Source organism: Herpailurus yagouaroundi, unplaced genomic scaffold, assembly GCF_014898765.1.
Source record: "Herpailurus yagouaroundi ecotype Mexico unplaced genomic scaffold, PumYag 213, whole genome shotgun sequence".
Lineage (NCBI taxonomy): Eukaryota > Metazoa > Chordata > Mammalia > Carnivora > Felidae > Herpailurus > Herpailurus yagouaroundi.
The window spans coordinates 15,468,405-15,487,403 of record NW_024412444.1 but is presented as its reverse complement, the minus strand read 5'-3'; the positions used below and the strand labels follow the sequence as shown (position 1 = coordinate 15,487,403).

At 38.8% G+C, this 18,999-nt stretch overlaps 1 protein-coding gene across 32 annotated transcripts in view; it reads right to left on the bottom strand.

Moving 5' to 3' along the window:
* Positions 1 to 18,999, bottom strand: part of PBRM1 (polybromo 1) — a 117,836-nt gene that overhangs the window by 98,226 nt on the left and 611 nt on the right. For 12 of the 32 annotated variants that reach the window (XM_040454827.1, XM_040454843.1, XM_040454841.1 and 9 more), the window contains exons 1-6: positions 18,836 to 18,982; positions 16,675 to 16,814; positions 16,283 to 16,408; positions 14,481 to 14,633; positions 11,749 to 11,846; positions 2,058 to 2,205 (exon numbers count right to left, since the gene is read on the bottom strand). In XM_040454827.1, coding sequence (XP_040310761.1) covers positions 2,058 to 2,205; positions 11,749 to 11,846; positions 14,481 to 14,633; positions 16,283 to 16,330 — 447 coding nt within the window. In that variant the 5' untranslated portion in view covers positions 16,331 to 16,408; positions 16,675 to 16,814; positions 18,836 to 18,982. Of the gene's footprint in view, positions 1 to 2,057; positions 2,206 to 11,748; positions 11,847 to 14,480; positions 14,634 to 16,282; positions 16,409 to 16,674; positions 16,815 to 18,835; positions 18,984 to 18,999 lie in introns of those variants that run through there. The other 20 variants (XM_040454839.1, XM_040454829.1, XM_040454840.1 and 17 more) reach the window with 15 other exon arrangements.

Sequence of the window (18,999 nt, the reverse complement as noted above, 5' to 3'; positions counted from 1 at the left end):
CCTGGGTGGCGCAGTCGGTTAAGCGTCCGACTTCAGCCAGGTCACGATCTCGCGGTCTGTGAGTTCGAGCCCCGCGTCAGGCTCTGGGCTGATGGCTCAGAGCCTGGAGCCTGTTTCCGATTCTGTGTCTCCCTCTCTCTCTGCCCCTCCCCCGTTCATGCTCTGTCTCTCTCTGTCCCAAAAATAAATAAACGTTGAAAAAAAAAAAAAATTAAAAAAAAAAAAAGTGTGAATTGTATCTCAATTAAAGAAAAAAAACATATATATACACACTACACAATATTAAGAATAAATCTAATAACATCTTGCAGAATCTTTATGAAGCTTTACTAAGATAAATTAAAGAAGACTTAAATAAATGAAGACATACCAAATTCAAAGACTGGAAAAGTCAGTATCACAATTATGTCAATTCCCCAAAATATGATCTAAGGAGTCAATGCAATCCAATAAAACTTCCAACAATTTTTTTGTGCTTGACCTAACACACTAATAATATATACATGTATGAGAAAAGGGCTGAGAAGGGGTGCCTGGGTGGCTCAGTCGGTGAAGCATCTGACTTTGGCTCAGGTCATGATCTCGCGGTCCGTGAGTTCGAGCCCCGCGTTGGGCTCTGTGCTGACAGCTCAGAGCCTGGAGCCTGTTTTGGATTCTGTGTCTCCCTCTCTCTCTGACCCTCCCCCGTTCATGCTCTGTCTCTCCCTGTCTCAAAAATAAACAAAAATGTTAAAAAAAAAAAAAAAAAGGCTGAGAATAATCAAGAACGATCAATAACCAGTGCTTTCCTTACCTAATAAGGAATTATAAAGGCATAATAATTACGGCAAGAATGTAATAGCCCAGTAATAGATAAACTTGCCAGAACAAAAAGAACAAAATAAAAGGCCAGAAGGGGACCCATGAGTACATGGAAATGGTGTCAGCACTGACAGAGCAAACAAATAGGGAGAGGCTGCCACTTCAAGGTGCTGCTTATCCCTGTTAGGAAAAAAAAATAGGTCCTTACCTCACAGAAGACACTAAAAGCCAATGTGAGCTGCCTTAAAGGCTTACATGCGAAAAACAAACAAACTTTTAGGAGAAAATATACAAGAACTTTGTTTGTTTGTTTCAAGGTTTTAGTTGAGTTCTAGTTAGTTAACATATACTGTAATATTTAAGAGAAGAATATCTTTGGGCGCCTGGGTGGCTCAGTCGTTAAGCATCTGACTTTGGCTCAGCTCATTATCCTACAGTTTGTGAATTAGAGTCCCACATTGGGTGAGCTCGTGCCCCACTTCAGGTGAGCTCATGCCCCACTTAGGGTAAAACACGAGCGGCTGGTGAGCTCCGCTTCTCTCGCTCTCTCTGCCCCTTGCTCACTTGTGCCCTCTCTCTTTCAAAAAAAAAAAAAAAAGAGGGAGAGAGAGAGAAGATTATCTCTATAATCTTTGAATAAGAGGGATTTTTGAAATAAGACACAAACAACAAACTACAAAGACTAATAAGTTTGATTATATTAACATAAAAATATTCTGTTCATCAAGACATTACAAAGAATGAAAATAGCTACATAGTGGGAAAAGATACTTGCAACAAATACAACAAAAGAGGATTAGTCTCTACAGTATATAAAAAATTTCTAAAAATATGAAAATGACAACTCCAGAGAAAAATGGGCAAAAGATTTGAACAGACTCAAAAGTAACAAAAATGGTTCATGTTATATGAATCTTCAGTCTATTTTATTTTCTTTAACATGTTTATTTTTGAGAAAGCACGAGTAGGGGAGGAGCAGAGAGAGGTGGGGACAGAAGATCCAAAGTGGGCTCTGCACTGACAGCAGTAAGATCAATGTGGGGCTCGAACTCAGGAATTGTGAGATCATGACCTAAAATGAAGTCAGACGCCCAACCAACTGAGCCATGCAGGTGCCCCCAGTCTCTTTAGTAGCAAGAGAAACACAAACTCAAACCACTCAATGAGTAAACACTACTTACCTACCAGACTGATAAATATTAAAAAAGCCAAATTATTATCAAATAGGATACCTTCCAAATTTGATGGTTTCTTACCTTATAATAGGCCTTTGCATTGTTAAAAAGGAGCTGGAAGTCAGCAGTCAGCAGATTAACATCATCATACTCTTCCATTTTTAACTTTTGTTGGATTTTCATCAAATCAATGGGCTGAGAAACCACTTCATAATAGTCTGGTTGATTTCTGTTATAATTTTTTTAAAAAAGGTATTAGTCCAAAGCCTATGAAAAATTATATTTCAAAACTATTTTTTGTCCAACATTCCAAGTGACAGAACATATTAGACTTATTCCCATTATTAGAACTAAAAGGGAGTAACAAAAGGTGCATATGCAAGGCCTTTTTTAAGTATATGTTAGTGACATAAAAACCTAACTTAACGCTTATGATGATCATTTATATGCTAAATATTTAAGATTTAGGGCACTAACACTAAAACTATATGTATCTTCTGCAAATGAAAATAACTTACCTTTCAAGTTCAATAGTGGCTGAAAACAGATTCAGGTTTCAAAACTCTTTAAAACTTATTTTCTGTATGACCTTCACTATCCTCCCTTCCAAGAGATAATTACCATCCTGGATTTTGTATTTACCATTCCTATGTGTTTTTCTTTTTTTAATAGTTTGGTCATGTTTATTTGTTCTTACGCCCTTTCATCTTTGGTAAGCTCTTTGTGCCAAGGACCACATCTTTCTTCTTTGTAAGTTTAGTAATTGATATTAGAGAAGTTTACATATAACAGGCACTTGATAGTACTTGGCAGAAAAAGCTCTGTGGTCACCAAGCAAAGGTCATACAGGAAATTTCAAAAGTAGTGTTTAAGTTTTTTTTTTTTTTTTAATTTATATTGAGAGAGAGAGAGAAAGAATGTGAGCGCGCACACGTGTGCCGGGGAGGAAATGAGAGAGAGGACAGAGAACCCCAAGCAGGATGTCAATGCGGAGACTGATGTGGGGGCTTGATCTCAGGAACTATGAGATCATGATCTGAACAGAGACCAAAAGTCAGACACTCAATAGACTGAGCTACCCCGACGTTTTCATTTTTTTTTTTTTAATGTTTATTTATTTTGAGAGAAAGAGAGCATGAGTGGGGGAGGGGCAGAGAGTGAGAGGAAGGAAGAGAATCCCAAGCAGGCTCCGTACCGTCAGAGCAGAGCCTGACACAAGGGTCAAACTCATGAACTGTGTGACCAAAACCTGAGCTGAAATTAAGAGTCAGATGCTTAAGTGACTCAGCCACCCAGGTGTCCCTCAAAGGCAGTTCTAATGATAATGTCTTAGGTTGGGTTTTGGGTTCATGGATGTTTATTCTTCTTCTTTCTGGCTTTTTTTCAAACGAAATTTCATGAGACAAGTATATAAGTGACTATTTCTCTCAATTCTCCTTCAGGGGTAGGTAGTTAACTCCATTCTAGATGTGTAAGAAACCTGTTATTACATACAAAGAATGTCATGGTCATTAAGGCTTTACTCTCTCTTGGGACTGTGATTGACATATTATAGCCATATATGTAGGATATATTTAATTTTTAAAATCATTTTATTCTGACATAAAAATTGCAGTAATAGTACAAAGCGTGTTTCCCGGAACCACTAGAAAGCTGCTCAGATGAGGTCTTATCACCCCTAAATAGTTTAGTATTTCCTACAAACAAGGACCACTGCTCAACCAACAAAATCAGAAAACTGACTTTGATAGTATCACTATCTAATCCTCAGACCCCATTCATGTTCTGCAACTGTTCCAAAATTGTCTTTTATAGCAAAAGGATCAAGTCCAGAATCGCATGTTGCATTTAGTTGTATTTCTTTAGTCTCCTTCATTCTGAAACAGTTCCTCAGTCCTTCCTCAACTTTCAGGATCTTCATACTTTTGAAGATTTCGGGCCATTTATTTTATAGGGTGTCCCTCAATTTGAGTTTGTCTGTTTCCCCAATGAATAAACACAGGTTACGCTTCTTTGGCAGGACTATGACAGACATGATATTATGTTTGTCACACCTGATAAAATATTAGGTGGCACACAATTTCAACTTGTCTCAGTACTTAGGCGAGGCTGAATTTGGTCACTTGATTTTAGTGATGTCCACCAAGCTTCTCAATTGCTCCCTGTATTTTATAGAGCAGTACCTCCTGACTATATTAAGTCCATTCCTAATCAATTTACTCACTTATTTATATCCATATGGATTCCTGGATTCCTATTTGGAAGTCATTAAAATCCATTAACTATTCTGATGTTCAATCTGTTCAAGGTTGGGCCAGTTGGAATCCTTTCAAGATGGTTTCTATTCTCTATGTCCTTTTTTTTTTTTTTTTTTTTTTTTTTATTTTTGGGATAGAGAGAGACAGAGCATGAACGGGGGAGGGGCAGAGAGAGAGGGAGACACAGAATGGGAAACAGACTCCAGGCTCTGAGCCATCAACCCAGAGCCTGACGCGGGGCTCGAACTCACGGACCGCGAGATCGTGACCTGGCTGAAGTCGGACGCTTAACCGACTGCGCCACCCAGGCGCCCCTCTCTATGTCCTTTTGACACCCATCACCCTTTGAACATCTGCTTACTTTCTGGCTGCCTAAGATCTTACAGGCTCATCTTGTACTTTCCCTGCCATTAAAATCAGCCATTTCCCCAAAGAACTACTGGTGTGTTGCTGCTCCCAGGCTGTCTCAATGGACAAAGCTGCGGATAGACATAAGCTCACTTATACCTAAATTTCTATTACCAACATATGTTGGAAACCATGAATTCACACCAAGATTTCCAATTCCAATCATACAACAGAGTTCATTCTAGTTTCCTTGCCATATTTGTACTCCCTTTCTCAGATAATGAGAAGCCTGGGTCATATTATTCACAATGTATCTACTACAATGATTCATCTCCTGTATGTAACCAATCTCCTCTTGCTGCTGTCTACCCAGACCCCACAAGGCTTCTCCTCACCTCACTAAGGCTATAGCCCCCTGCCTGGGCTAGGTCACAACCCCAGCAGATGCCCTCCCGGCCCCATCCATGATAGGCCACTACCACCACCACTCTCCCAACATGGACATCGTCCCCTCTCCACTCAGGCCTCCAGACCCTGTGCCAGGAAGTCCTTCCACATGACCCCCCACTTTCCCATGCTCAAGCTGACACTCCGTGACGTGATACTGCTACTGTCCAAATCCTCTCCCCAACACCCCAACACCTGTCTTCCCTGTAGATGTTAAGCTTGCTCAGTCTCACCTAATGGCTTCTGGATTAAGTTCTTCAGGAAGAGAAATGAGGAAGAACAAACTGAATTTTTTAAAACTTTTACCAATTATTTATGATTTTAGTGAACTATAAAATTAAGTATGAGGGAAATAAAATGAGTACTCATTCTGCTATTCAGACAAAGTATAAGAACATAAAGGTCTTAGCGAGTAACAACAAAGGACCACCTAGGCCTAATATCGATGTCATCAGTGGCATCAAGGGACTTTCCTAGGGTGAGCGTTAGGGCTTTGTTAACCTGACGTTCACAATGGCTCTCTCCACCTGGACCTGACGGGCCACAGTCCACTGCTCCTTGCTGAGGCTGGACCTCAGCAGCCTTTCAGGCTTGGGAGATTATCTGTAGACAACTGAGCACCCAATGAGTACATGTGCCTAGAAAGAACACTCTCTCCCAGAAGCTCTGTGAGAGGGCTCCTCACAAACATTTTTAGACTTACCAGACAAAACAGAAATCAGGATCCCCAGATTTCACTCTATGTGATAAGGTTAAAACAAGGTCCTCATCTTTTGAAAACGAAATAGTTCTACTAATTTTTCCCGCTTAAATCAACATACTGAAAAGAATAAAATAATAAAAATTGTCCCTATTCATCTAGAGGTAAAAGCACAATCAGTATTCTTTCAGACTTCCAGGCACACACATACACAAACAGCACTGTGCAATACATACATGTTCTTGCATAGCAGCTTTTCTCTTTCAACAATAGGCGAGGGCACCCTGCTATGATATGGCAGCAGAACAGTCAAACCATAAGTGACATTTTTAACCAGAAAAGTGAAAAATACCAGGCTTGACAGGCAGAGCCTACTGGCTATCCCCAAATTCATTTTCCCTTATCCTCAGGATGGCAGCACTCTGAGCTGCTGTGTGGGTACTAAAGAGCATATTCCCCAGCCTTGCTGCACCCAAGTTCTGACCAATACAAGAGCCAAGGTGTAAGATACCCTTAACAGACTTTCTTTTTCCTATGGGCTGAAAGACAGCTGTGCTGGTGAGCCATCTCAGGCTATACAGCTAAGAGCGATACCCCAACGACAGCAAAAGAAAGACGGTTCCTAGACCCTAAGAAGTTTACAGAACAGAACTTTTATATGAGAAAAAGCAGTTTTTCTTATTTCAGCCATTGTTAATTTGGGTATCTTAGCACAAGTAGCTTAATATACTAATCAAAACAAAGTCTCAAAAAGAGATTCACAATTGTGTAGCTCTGAGCATTACTGCTCCCCACAAACTCTTAAGAAAACATACCCATTCCAAAGAAGGTAGAGCTGTCCTCTGGTACAGCACTGGGGGAAGGCAATCAGTGCTCACAGGGTGCCACATCTTGGGAAGCTAGAAGACAGTGCTCTAGCACCTAAAGTCTGTATCCTCCACCCCTCAGGACTCACTAACCTGCTGGGGGTGGAAGGCAGCAGATGGGCAGTCCTTTTTCAATGAGGGGCTTGTGTGCTCCAGTACGATGCTGTTCCTCTATACAACATACTGGTTAAGAGCACTGGCTCTAGAATCAGAAAGACTGGAGTCTGTACCCTGGTTATCTTTTAGTAGTTCTGAGAACTCGTCAAGTTCTCACCTATAAACCACGATAATAATATTTTACAAGTTTGAACGATATGAAGAAAGTACTTGGCAATATATCTAATATATAGTACGAAATAAATATGGGCTTTTATTATATGCTAACTAAGTAACTTTTAAAAGATGACTATGATAAACCAAATGAAATCTGGAGAGTTACCTCATTTTAAAAAGAACCCTTCTTTTTTAGCCATGACTAATTTACATTCTTTAATTCAGGATGTTGTGCTGTGTTCTTAATGGCTCTGCTCTCTGAGGTGAAAAGTTTGCCTTCAACTTCAGCTTGCTGGTTACGCACTTTGGCATTAACAACCACGAATGAACCTAAATCTTTAGTTAACTCAATGTACTAGTTTCCTAGAGCTGCTGTAAAAAGTTACTACAAACTTAATGGCTGAAAACAACACAAATTTGGGGCGCCTGGGTGGCGCAGTCGGTTGGGCGTCCGACTTCAGCCAGGCCACGATCTCGAGGTCCGTGAGTTCGAGCCCCGCGTCAGGCTCTGGGCTGATGGCTTGGAGCCTGGAGCCTGTTTCCGATTCTGGGTCTCCCTCTCTCTCTGCCCCTCCCCCGTTCATGCTCTGTCTCTCTCTGTCCCAAAAATAAATAAAAACATTGGAAAAGAAAAATTAAAAAAACAAAACAAAACACAAATTTATTATTTTACAGAAGTCCAAAAAGGGTCTTGCAGGGCTAAAAATCAAGATGTTGGTGTTCCTCCTGGAGGTTCTAGGGAAGAATCCATTTCCTCACCTTTTCTAGCTTCTAGAGGTTGCCTGAATTCATTGGCTTGTAGCCCTCTTCCTCCATCTTCAAAAGTCAGGAGTGTAGCATCTTCAAATCTCTCTCTGACTCTGACTCTTCTGTCTCCCTCCTCTCTGTTTAAGGACTCTTGTGATTACACTGAACCCATCTAGATAATCCAGGATAATCTCTCCAAGTCAGAGTCAGTTGGTTAACAATTTAATTTCTTTCTAGCATGTAATCTAACATATTTATAGGTTCTAGGGATTGAAACATGGACATATCTGGGGACCATCATTCTGTCTACCACACTTCTGTATGTTTTCAGAACAAATAACTTCAACTTCCTGAGTTAGAAGGGAATAGTGATGTTATCTTGACAGCAAGAGAAGAAGGAAGTTCTAGTCAGGGAGAACATAGCTTCTAAAGGGAGGTGTGTGCAATGTGCATACTAGGCCAGCAATTTTTTTTTTTTTTGTTTCACTGGACTACAGAAGTCAAGCCCAAGAGTATGGGGACAAAGCAAAAAAGCAAGATGAAAACAATGACCGTGCACTCTCTGTATACTTTGAAAATTTTACTTCTTTTAATGATAACAGCTATAACTTTAATGTTACCTTAAATGCTATAAATAAATTTTAAAAATATGCTTCACTCTCAAGAACTAGAGAAAGAACATAAGCCCCAAACCAGCAGGAGGAAGGAAATGATATATAGAGATAAAAGAAAACAAAAAAGAGGAAAACATAAAAATCAATTAAAGCTAAGAGTCAGTTTTTTGAAAGGATCAATATAATGGACAAACCCTCATTCAGATGAACTAAGAAAAAGAGAAGACTTAAAAAAAATCAGAAATGCCATTAAAACCAATGCCACAGAAATAAAAAGGATTATAAAAGAATACTATGAATAACTGTATGCCAATAAAATGGATAACTTAGAAGAAAGGGATAAATTCCTAGGAACATAAAACCTACCAAGACTGGATATGAAGAAACAGAAAACCTGAATAGACCTGTAACTATTATGAAAATTGAACCAGTAACCAAAAATCTTCCAGCGAAACCACTGGGTATTTACCCAAAAAATACAAAAACGGTAATTCAATGGGATACATACACTTCTACGTTTACTGCAGCATTATTTTATAATAGCCAAATATGGAAGTAACCCAAGTGTCCACTGATAGATGAATGGATAAAGAAGACATGGTATATATGTACAATGGAATATTATTCAGCCATAAGAAAGAAATCTTGCCTGTTGTAACAACGCGGATAGAGCAGGAGACTATAATGCTAAGTCAAATTAAGTTAGAGAAAGACAAATACCATATGATTTCATTCATATGTGGAATTCAAGAGGTAAAACAAGCAAAGGAAAAAAAAGAGGCAAACCAAGAAAGAGACTCTTAACAAACTGAAGAACTGAAGGTTACCAGAATGGAGGTGTGTGGCTGGGGTTGGGAATACTAGGTGATGGGGATTAAAGAGTACACTTATCGTGATGAACACTGAGTAATGTACAGAACTGTTTAACCACTATATCGCACACCTGAAACTAATATTACACTGTATGCTAACTATACTGGAATTTAAAATTTTAATTAAAAAAAAAAACAACAAAAAACTCCCAGAAAAGTCCTGGACCTAATGGCTTTATTGGTGAATTCTACCAAACATTTAAAGAACATTAATCCTTCTCAAACTTTTCCCAAAAAATTGGAGGAAAAATTTACTTATTTTGTGAGGCCAGCAATACCCTCATACCAAAGCCAGCAGACACTATAAGGAAAGTATAGACCAATGTCCCTTATGAACACTGATAAAAATTCCTCAACAAAATACTAGCAAAATGAAGTTAGCAGCATATTAAAAGGATAATACACCATAAACAAGTGGGATTTATTCCTGGAATTCAAGGATGATTCAACCTACGAAAATTGATAAAAGTAACTCATCACAGTAACAAATCAAGGAAAATAACCTCATGATCATCTCAATTGATGCAAAAAAAGAATCTGACAAAATTCATGATAAAAACTCTCAACAAATTAGGTATAGATGGAAAGTACCTCAACATAATTAAGGCCATATATGAAAAGCACACAACTGCCATCATACTCAAAATCATGAAAGACTGAAAGCTTTTCCTCTAAGTTGAAAAAAAACAAGGATGTTTGCTCTCACCACTTCTTTTCAGCACATTACTGGAAGTCCTAACCAAAACAATTAGGCAACAAAAAGAAAAGCCCTCCTAATTGAAGAGGAAGAAGTAAAATTATCTCTGTTCGCAGGTAACATGATGTCACATGCAAAAAACTTAAAGATTAAAAGAAAAAAAAAGAATAAGTGAATTTGCAGTTTCATTATACAAAATTACCACATGCAAAAATCCAATGCATTTCTATACACTAAGACTGAACAATCCAAAAAGGGAAATTAGGAAAACAATTCAACTTTAATACCATCAAAACAAAAAACAAAACAAAAAAACTTATGAATAAACCTAACCAACAAGTTGAAAAACTTGTACACTGAAAACTACACATTTCTGTAAGAAATTAAAGACATAAATAAATGGAAAGATATCCCATGTTCATGGATTAGTAAACTTAAGTACTGTTAAAATACCAATACACCCAAAGCTATCTACAAATTCAACGCAATGCCTATCAAAATCCCCACAGCATTTTTTACAGAAACAGAAAAATCCATCCTGAAATTCACATGGTATCTCAAAGAGCCCCAAACAACCAAAACTATCCTGAAAAGGAAGAACAAAGTTGGAAGACTGTATTAGGGTTTTTCAGAGAAACAAAACCAACAGGAGATACACACACACACACACACACACACACACACACACACACACACGTGTTATAGGAATTGGCTCATGAGATCATAGAGGCCAAGAAGCCCAGGATCTGCCATCTGCCAGTCAGAGAACCAGAAAAGTCAGTGGTATGTATAATTCAGTATGAGTCTGAAGGCCCAAGAACCAGGAGCTCTGAGATCTAAAGGCAGGAGGAGATGGATGTCTCAGCTCAGAGAGCACTAATTCATCCTTCCTTCCCCCTTTTGTTCTATTCAAGGCCTCAGGGCATTGGATGATACCCAACTGCGCAGGTTAAGGCCATCTTCTTTACTCTACCTATTCAGATGCTAACCTCTTCCAGAGACATCCCTATAGACGCACTCAGAAATGCTTCCCCAGCTATGTGGCCATGCCTTAGCCCAGCCAAGCTGACACATAGAATTAACCATCACAATGACTCATACTTTTGATTTCAAAACTTACTACAAAACTACAAGTGTAGCAAGGATATGGAGAAATTGGAACCTTTGTACATCGTTAGTGGGAATGTAAAATGGTACAGTGATGTGGAAAACAGTATGGTAGTTGCTCAAAAAATTAAAAATAGAATTACTATAAGATCCAGAGATGCCACTTCTGGGTATATATCCAAAAGAACTGAAAGCAGCATCAGAGGTATTTACACACCCATGTTCACTGCAGCATTATTCACAATAGCCAAGAGGTGAAAGCAACCCAAGTGTTTATCAATGGATAAATGGACAAACAAAAGACAGTATATCCATACAATGGAGTATTATTCTGCCTTTAAAAAGAAGAAAATCCTATCACATGCTACAACATGGATGACCATTAAAAACATTATACTAAGTTAAAGAAGCCAGTCACAAAAGACAAATATTGTATGATTCCACTTACATAAAATCCCTAACATAGTTAAATTTAGAAAAACAAAGTGTAATGGTGGCTGTCAGGGGCTGGGGGCAGGAGGAGAGGCATTGGGAGTTCTCTAATGGGTACAGAGTTTGAATTTTGCATTATGAAAAAGTTTTGTAGATCTGTTGTACACCCATGTGAATAAAAAACACTCAATGAACTGCTGCTGTCCACTTAAAAATGTAAAATGCATAAATTTTACGCTGTGTATTTTACAATAAATTTCTTTTTAAATATGCTTCACTGCATCTTGACAACTAAAACTAAAATGGGGACTCCAGTTATCATTTAAGCCATTCCTTCTAAAAAAACTCAACTACCAAACACCATAAACATGGACCCAGGACCAAATCCCTCCCATTCACCTTCCAACTCACCTTCGCTTTGGTGCCCTAATGAAGAGCTCACAGAGTAGCCTGCCCTGCTCATCCTTATAGTCTCGAATGGTGTTGTAGAGTTCATGGCACACAGCAATCTACACATATGAAAAGATGAAAAAAATCACCAGAAATGTGAAAACAGAGCTAGTGTAGGTATAAGGACTATCCTTAATAAAAAGAGACCCCTAAAAGGCAAGCAGAGAAAATGGACAAATCCCCAAGTTCCCACATAGGATCCCAGGTCTCAAATGTGCTGACATGACAGTATCTCCTTATTTAAAATAATTTAACTTTGGCACCTGGGTGGTTCAGTCAGTTGAGCATCCAACTTCAGCTCAGGTCATGATCTTACAGTTCGTAAGTTCAAGCCCCACATCAGGCTCACTGCTATCATCCCAGAACCTGCTTCAGATCCTCTATCCCTGTCTCTCTGCCCTTCTCCCCCCTCTCAAAAATTAAAAAAAAACACTTAAAAAATTTTTAATAATTTAACTTCATGGGGTGCCTGGGTGGCTCAGTCGGTTGAGCATCCAACTCTTGATGTCGGCTCAGGTCATGATCCCACAGTGGTGGGACTGAGCCCTGTATTGGGCTCCACACTGAGCATGGAACCTGCTTGGGATTCTCTCTCTCACTCTCTTTCTCTCTGCCTCTCCCCCGCTCTCTCTCTCTCTCAAAATAAATAAACATTTTTAAAAATAAAATAACTTATTAAACATTTTGGTATCTTTCATCAGATTTATGCTATTGGTGATTATTCTTTTAAGCTAAATCAGTTTATATCACTTTCTTGCTTAAAATCATCCAAAAGAGGGGCTTCTTACTAATCAGAGAATAAAATCTAAATTCGTAATAATGACCACAGAGTAGGTAAGGTAACTACATACTGTGGCTGGGCAGACTCTGCCAGTCTCCTTCTCCCTCTTGACTATTGTTCTGTAATCACAACACAACAAACCCATTCCTGACCTAGTTCTTCTGCATTGGGTCCCTCCTCCCTGGAACACCCTTCCCCAGTATTCTGTGGGGCCAGTGCCTTCCAATCGCAAAGAAATGCCTCAAGGTTTGGACCCAAGAAGCCCAAATCAGCCAAACTCTTCTTCTTAACACTTAATATTAGTTGGGGGTACTTTATTATCTATTTGTTCATCTGTTTACATTCTCCTTCTGCTGCACTAGAATCTAAGCTCCATGTGAAAACTGGCTTGTCCTACACATGGCTATATCCCAACCATCAGAATAGTGAGTGCCTAGCACATGACAAGCACAAAGTTATTTGAATGAACGTATAATGCAAATACCAACATTTTAAAATTTTTTGTCAAAAGGTACAAACTTCTGGTTATTATAAATAAGTACTAGGAATATAAAGTACAACACGGTAACTATAGTTAATACTCCTATACTGTACATATTTTTTTTTTTAATTTTTTTTTCAACGTTTATTTTTGGGACAGAGAGAGAGACAGAGCATGAACGGGGGAGGGGCAGAGAGAGAGGGAGACACAGAATCGGAAACAGGCTCCAGGCTCTGAGCCATCAGCCCAGAGCCTGACGCGGGGCTCGAACTCACGGACCGCGAGATCGTGACCTGGCTGAAGTCGGACGCTTAACTGACTGCGCCACCCAGGCGCCCCATCCTATACTGTATATTTTAAAGTTGCCACAAGAGCAGATCCTAAGAGTTCTCATCACAAGGAAAAAAACCATTTTTTTGGTCATCTATATGATACGATAGACGTTAAACTAACTGTGGCAATCATTTCACAAAATATATGTCAAATCATTATACTGTACACCCTGAACGTACATGGTGCTGTCAATTACATCTCAATAAAATTACAAAACAAATTTGTACATATTTCTATTTCATTGTCTGCCATTCTCTGGCCTGTTGAATTGCTAACCCATTTGGTTACTTTTAATTAAATTTTTTTTTCAACGTTTATTTATTTTTGGGACAGAGAGAGACAGAGCATGAACGGGGGAGGGGCAGAGAGAGAGGGAGACACAGAATCGGAAACAGGCTCCAGGCTCCGAGCCATCAGCCCAGAGCCCGACGCGGGGCTCGAACTCACGGACCGCGAGATCGTGACCTGGCTGAAGTCGGACGCTTAACCGACTGCGCCACCCAGGCGCCCCTGGTTACTTTTAATTAGAATTAAGGTAAGTGCTTCAGCAGATTACACTCTTAGAAAAACATGTTTTCATCAAAACAGGAATCACTTTATGCAAATTTCCCATTCTAAATGTATTCAGAGAAATTACTTTTCTTGAGAGCTCCTGAATACTAATTTTTTAAGTGCATTATTGAATTATACCTGACATACAATATCATATGTACAATGATTCAATAAACCTACACATTATTCACTGCTCAATACAGTAAGTGTAGTTACTATCTGTCACCACGTAATGTTATTACAACACTGCTGACTGTATTCTCTGTGCTGTGCTTTTCATCTCTGTGACTTTTTTTATCTGTAACTGGAAGTTTATACCTCTTAATCCCCTTAAATAGGATAACCTATTTTACCCACCCACACCCACCCACCATTATTTCTTAACACTGAATTACACTATTACTGTTAAGATTGTTAGCTACATTAGGAAAGAGATTAGGAATATCTAGCCAGAGGAGAAAGAAGTGGTGAGGCCTGGATCTTAACGGCTTATCCTTAAAGGAAGAGCAGGAAAAGCAGGCAGAAGCTGTGGTGCCAGTTACTCACAGGATCTACAGTCGGAAGATTGGAAAGTCTCCTCCTTTTCCTGCTTGGGCCTGGTGTGGATACAGAATGGTGCCCGTCATCAAAGTCCCCGCTGACACTACTAGAAGGGGAGGTAGCTCGTCTTCTCTTGGAACCCATGGAATCCAACTTCTTCTATAAGAAATAATCAGCCATGTTCGTATACTTAAATTTAGACACTGCCACCAAGCCCTCAGCTAGCCACCTGCTACCAAGATTCGGGTTCACTTAGGAGGATATTTTAACTCTTGTAAAGAAACTTAACTGTCAAGTTTTTTCAGGGGAAATTCTGGACCTTGTTGGCTTTAGCCCCTTCACTTACCAGAATGCTACACTTTCAATTCAGACAGGACAAATTCAACAAAAGTAGATCCATTTATGTATCACCAATTTTGAATGACCCAATCACGTCTGGCTCCAAATTTACTCATCACTGGATTTTAAAAACCTGCATGTAGTGCAGTGCGGAGGTACTGATCCCTCAAGCCCCTGAGGCAGCCAGGCAGGTCATGGGGACAGAAACCCCAAGGCAAACACCTCTGGAGTCAGCAGCTTCATCTGTTTTCCCCAGTGTGTCTTACAATTATGATCATTTTCCAGGTGGGCCATGATATGGAAAAAATAGAAATCAGTGCTTGAGGAAAATGAGCAGTGGCAGTGTAGAGGGCAGAGGACAATGAATCTTCTAGCATTTTAGATGAACTCTAAGAATAATGCACTGAAAATGAATTTTCTCCACTCATTAAAGAAGGCCACAACACATATTCCTGGAAAACACTTAATGTGACTTACCACACCTATGTCAAAGTAAAACTGCTTTGAAACTTTTCTGTCAATCAGACTGATCTCCTTTTCAGTCAGTCATATGAGGTATTCTATGCTCATGAATCTTGAAATCATAGCTTTAAGTTTCAACAGATAATTTGCAACAGTACCTCAGAAGTGAACTTTTAGGTCCTACTTGGCCTTTCAGAAGCACATAAATATTTGCTCTTGGGTTTAGGTAGGCTGTCTAGTAACTAATATTAACACGACTTTACTAATGTACACATTTGATGGTAACACAAAAAATGCAACCGTTAAAATGATCTGCTACAGCTACAGGGAAAAGGTATATGCCTGAGAAGGTTCTATAATGCTTGTACAATTTAACAATAGTATGAGATAGTATACTATGATTTCAAAGATCTTTCTCTAAAGCTAAAAGAAAAACCTGATCCCAGTTTCACTCATCAACATTCAACTTCAGTAAACTAAGACACAATCAGCTGAAAGAATGGGTTGCCAGTAGGTATGGAGAAAAAATTGGGCATCTTCAGGGAACAGAAAGGAGGGGCAAAACCAACCAAAAAAAAAAAAATTCTGATTACCAACTAAGAAGCAAGAGGAGTCCCCTACGTCTTCCTCTGAAATACAGTCCACATGGTATTTAAAAACAGCCTACCATGACGATATTCCCTCCTCTAGGCTTTGGTTTGTTACGAGGTATGTTAGTTTGCAATTGGCTACAAGTGGCTAAAAGGTTCAACGGGCTTATGCCAAGGACAGCCAAGTTTTGTTGATTTTCTTTTATTTATAATAGGCTGATCAACTGGCCTCAATTCATTAAGATGAAGAAACTAAGGACCAAACCTAATTAAACAAGCTATGACAAGGACACAAGTGAATTTGATGAAAACAAGGAGGGACTCTTTATGGAAAGGATAACAAAATTCAAGAAAAGTGGAAGGCAAAAGGCAGGGAAGGACAGAAAAGAGAAAAGGTGTAGATGATCAGTAATTTACCAGCTTTACCAGAGCACAACCAGCGCCTCGAAAAGCCAGTCTCCTCATTATGTCTGAAGGCCAAGTGAAGCCAGTGGGAGAAGGCAGGGCTTTAGAAGTGCTGATTCAGTGTTAATATATTCAAAACTGAAAGAGAAGAACAAAGCAGAGAAAGGGGAAATAAAAAAAAAAAAGGTCAGAAGGAATAAAAATGAGTACGAATAGATAGAAAACATTCAAGTAGAACTGCTAAAGAAAGATAAGAGAACTGGAAAACATAGGTATATCAGTTCTCTTGAGCCAAACTGCTGCAAAGGCTCAGGCACTAACAGTACCTGACATTTCTTTCCATTTTAAAACCAAATGCTTTTCATATACTTAAAGAAGGCTCACTGAGATTCCACTTTACTCACATGGAATGACTGTCAATTCCAGGAATGAAGCATGCCTGCCCAAATGCCCCCTAGTCAATAAGAGCAGAGTTCAATCACAGAGCTGGAATGGAGAGTGAACACATGTGGAAGGCTCACATGTGACCTCAAGTGTTGGCAAGCTGGAACAAACCAAGAATGGCCCATGTGAGCAGAGTCTGGAAAACTCCTCCCCCCCTAAAAAAAAAAAAAAATTCAGAGAAAGACATTTCTTTCCAAAAGTCCTATCAGCATTGGAAAGACACCACACACGTTTAGAAAGATTAAAAACAAAACCTTCAATCATTTTGGCAGGTCAAAATTATCTTCATAAATAATCCAGTGAAAAGCAAATGACCAAAAAAAAGTAAATCATTGGTGTGTATACCAGTTTAGACCACACAATATCCAAAACTCCTTAAACCATTCACTTTTTCTGGTAAAACAAGAAAAAGATGCAACTTAAAGGTAATTTTCAATTATTTTCTTATTCAACGGACACATTTTTAAACGTAGTTTGGAAGCTGGCAAGAGAGGCAATGTGACTTGGCAGGTGGGAGAGGTAACAGGACTCGAACTCAGAAGACTACAATGTGAGTTTCAAGTCCGCCACCTTAAATTATCTGTTTGATGGTGCTTGAGTCACAACCTCTCAGATCTGGTTCTTCACTTCTAAAAATGAGAGCAGTCAGGTGTACATATCTCCCTTAGATTATTGGGACTGTGAAATGTACATGAAATCACTTTGAAACTTCAAAGCACAACAAAGAAGTTTCAACTGTAGGATTACATGCTCCCTGGGAACAGGAAGAACATTTTATTCATCTTTGTAGCACTGGCTTATAAAATAGTATTTGGCATAGCGTGAAAGATCGATTCATCTTTTTAATAAATGTGTTAAAAGTATACATAAGTGGGACATTTAGAAAAGTTTCTGCAATTTAAAAAGATTGTGAGCATCCCTTCAGCAATTCTTTTCCCATAAAGAGGAAAGACATCATGAAGCCCGGTTAGAAATTTTAAAATGGCACTGATTACAGTCACATGTCCAAAAGTCTGACAACCAATAAATTACAGTGGACACTAAAGAATAACTTTATAATGTGCAACTGGGAAAATATTTACTCATTATAACCATATGGTGTATTCCGACAGTTTATAAACTTTTAGTACTCTCCTTTATTTCTCATGATACTCAGTATCGTAATGCATGATTAAAATAAAAATCTTGGAAAACAGGATTCAAAGGGGGGAAAAAACCTTACAATCCTTTCTAGAAAAAACCATCCTTAACACTGGCATTCACAGTTTTCTGTATTTATTCTATGCTTTATTTACCTTTTTTAACAAAAGTGTTAAACCATATGTATTATTTTGCAACTTGTGTTTTAACTTGGGATTCTTCCGAGTCAACATTCTTCCACGTAATGTTTGATGGCTTGATAATAGCCTATCATATACACATATACCACAATTTACTAATCTTGGAGTTTGGGACAGAATATTAGTATTTGAGGTATTTTGTAGACCCCCAAATCAAAGAAAACAATCAAGGCCCTTCCACTTATCCACACACATATTTGTTAGTTTTAATTGGAAGTATTTCTTCAAAAGATACTTTCTAATCTTCCTTTGAATCTTAAAATACTACAATACGTTAGCAAGTAATAAAGCAAAACCATACTACTCTTAATGGGGAAAAAATCACCTCAAAATCATTTTTGAGGAGTCCTAGTTCTTTGGAAAATAAGTTGATAAGAATGTTTTATTCCAACATGTTTCTCTAACTATAGCAATAATTTCTGTATCTGTTTATAATACCATGTATTTGTCATTTTTCAGTATTTCTTCTACATTTTGCCAATCTTTCTTCATTAAATCACCAAACCTGCCCTATCACAACAAAACTACTTTTCTCTTACAGTAAAATATTTTAAGAGGTGGACAATTAAAAACCAGGAAACGTACAGTTTTAAAAGCTTGATTTTTTGTGGTGTTGCATATAAATAAGATACTTAAATATCTAGCCTTTACTATAAATACAAGTCCCATTGATAGAACATTCAGTCTTAACACAGTCATCTGTAAAACGAAAAAAAAAAAAAATCACTAGTTGAGTTTGCGTCCGAACCGACAAGAAACAACAAAAAAAGGAGGCCCTGACCTGCGGAAGAAATGAAAGACTTTCCGGACCTGTCACTGGTACGGGGACTAAGGGAAACGTTGACAGCTTTGAAGCTGCCCGCGACGAGCGCTCGGCCAGCGGCTGGGGCGGGAAAGAAGCGGAGTTTCCGGGCCGCGGCGCGCCTTTGTCCCGGCCGGCAGGTG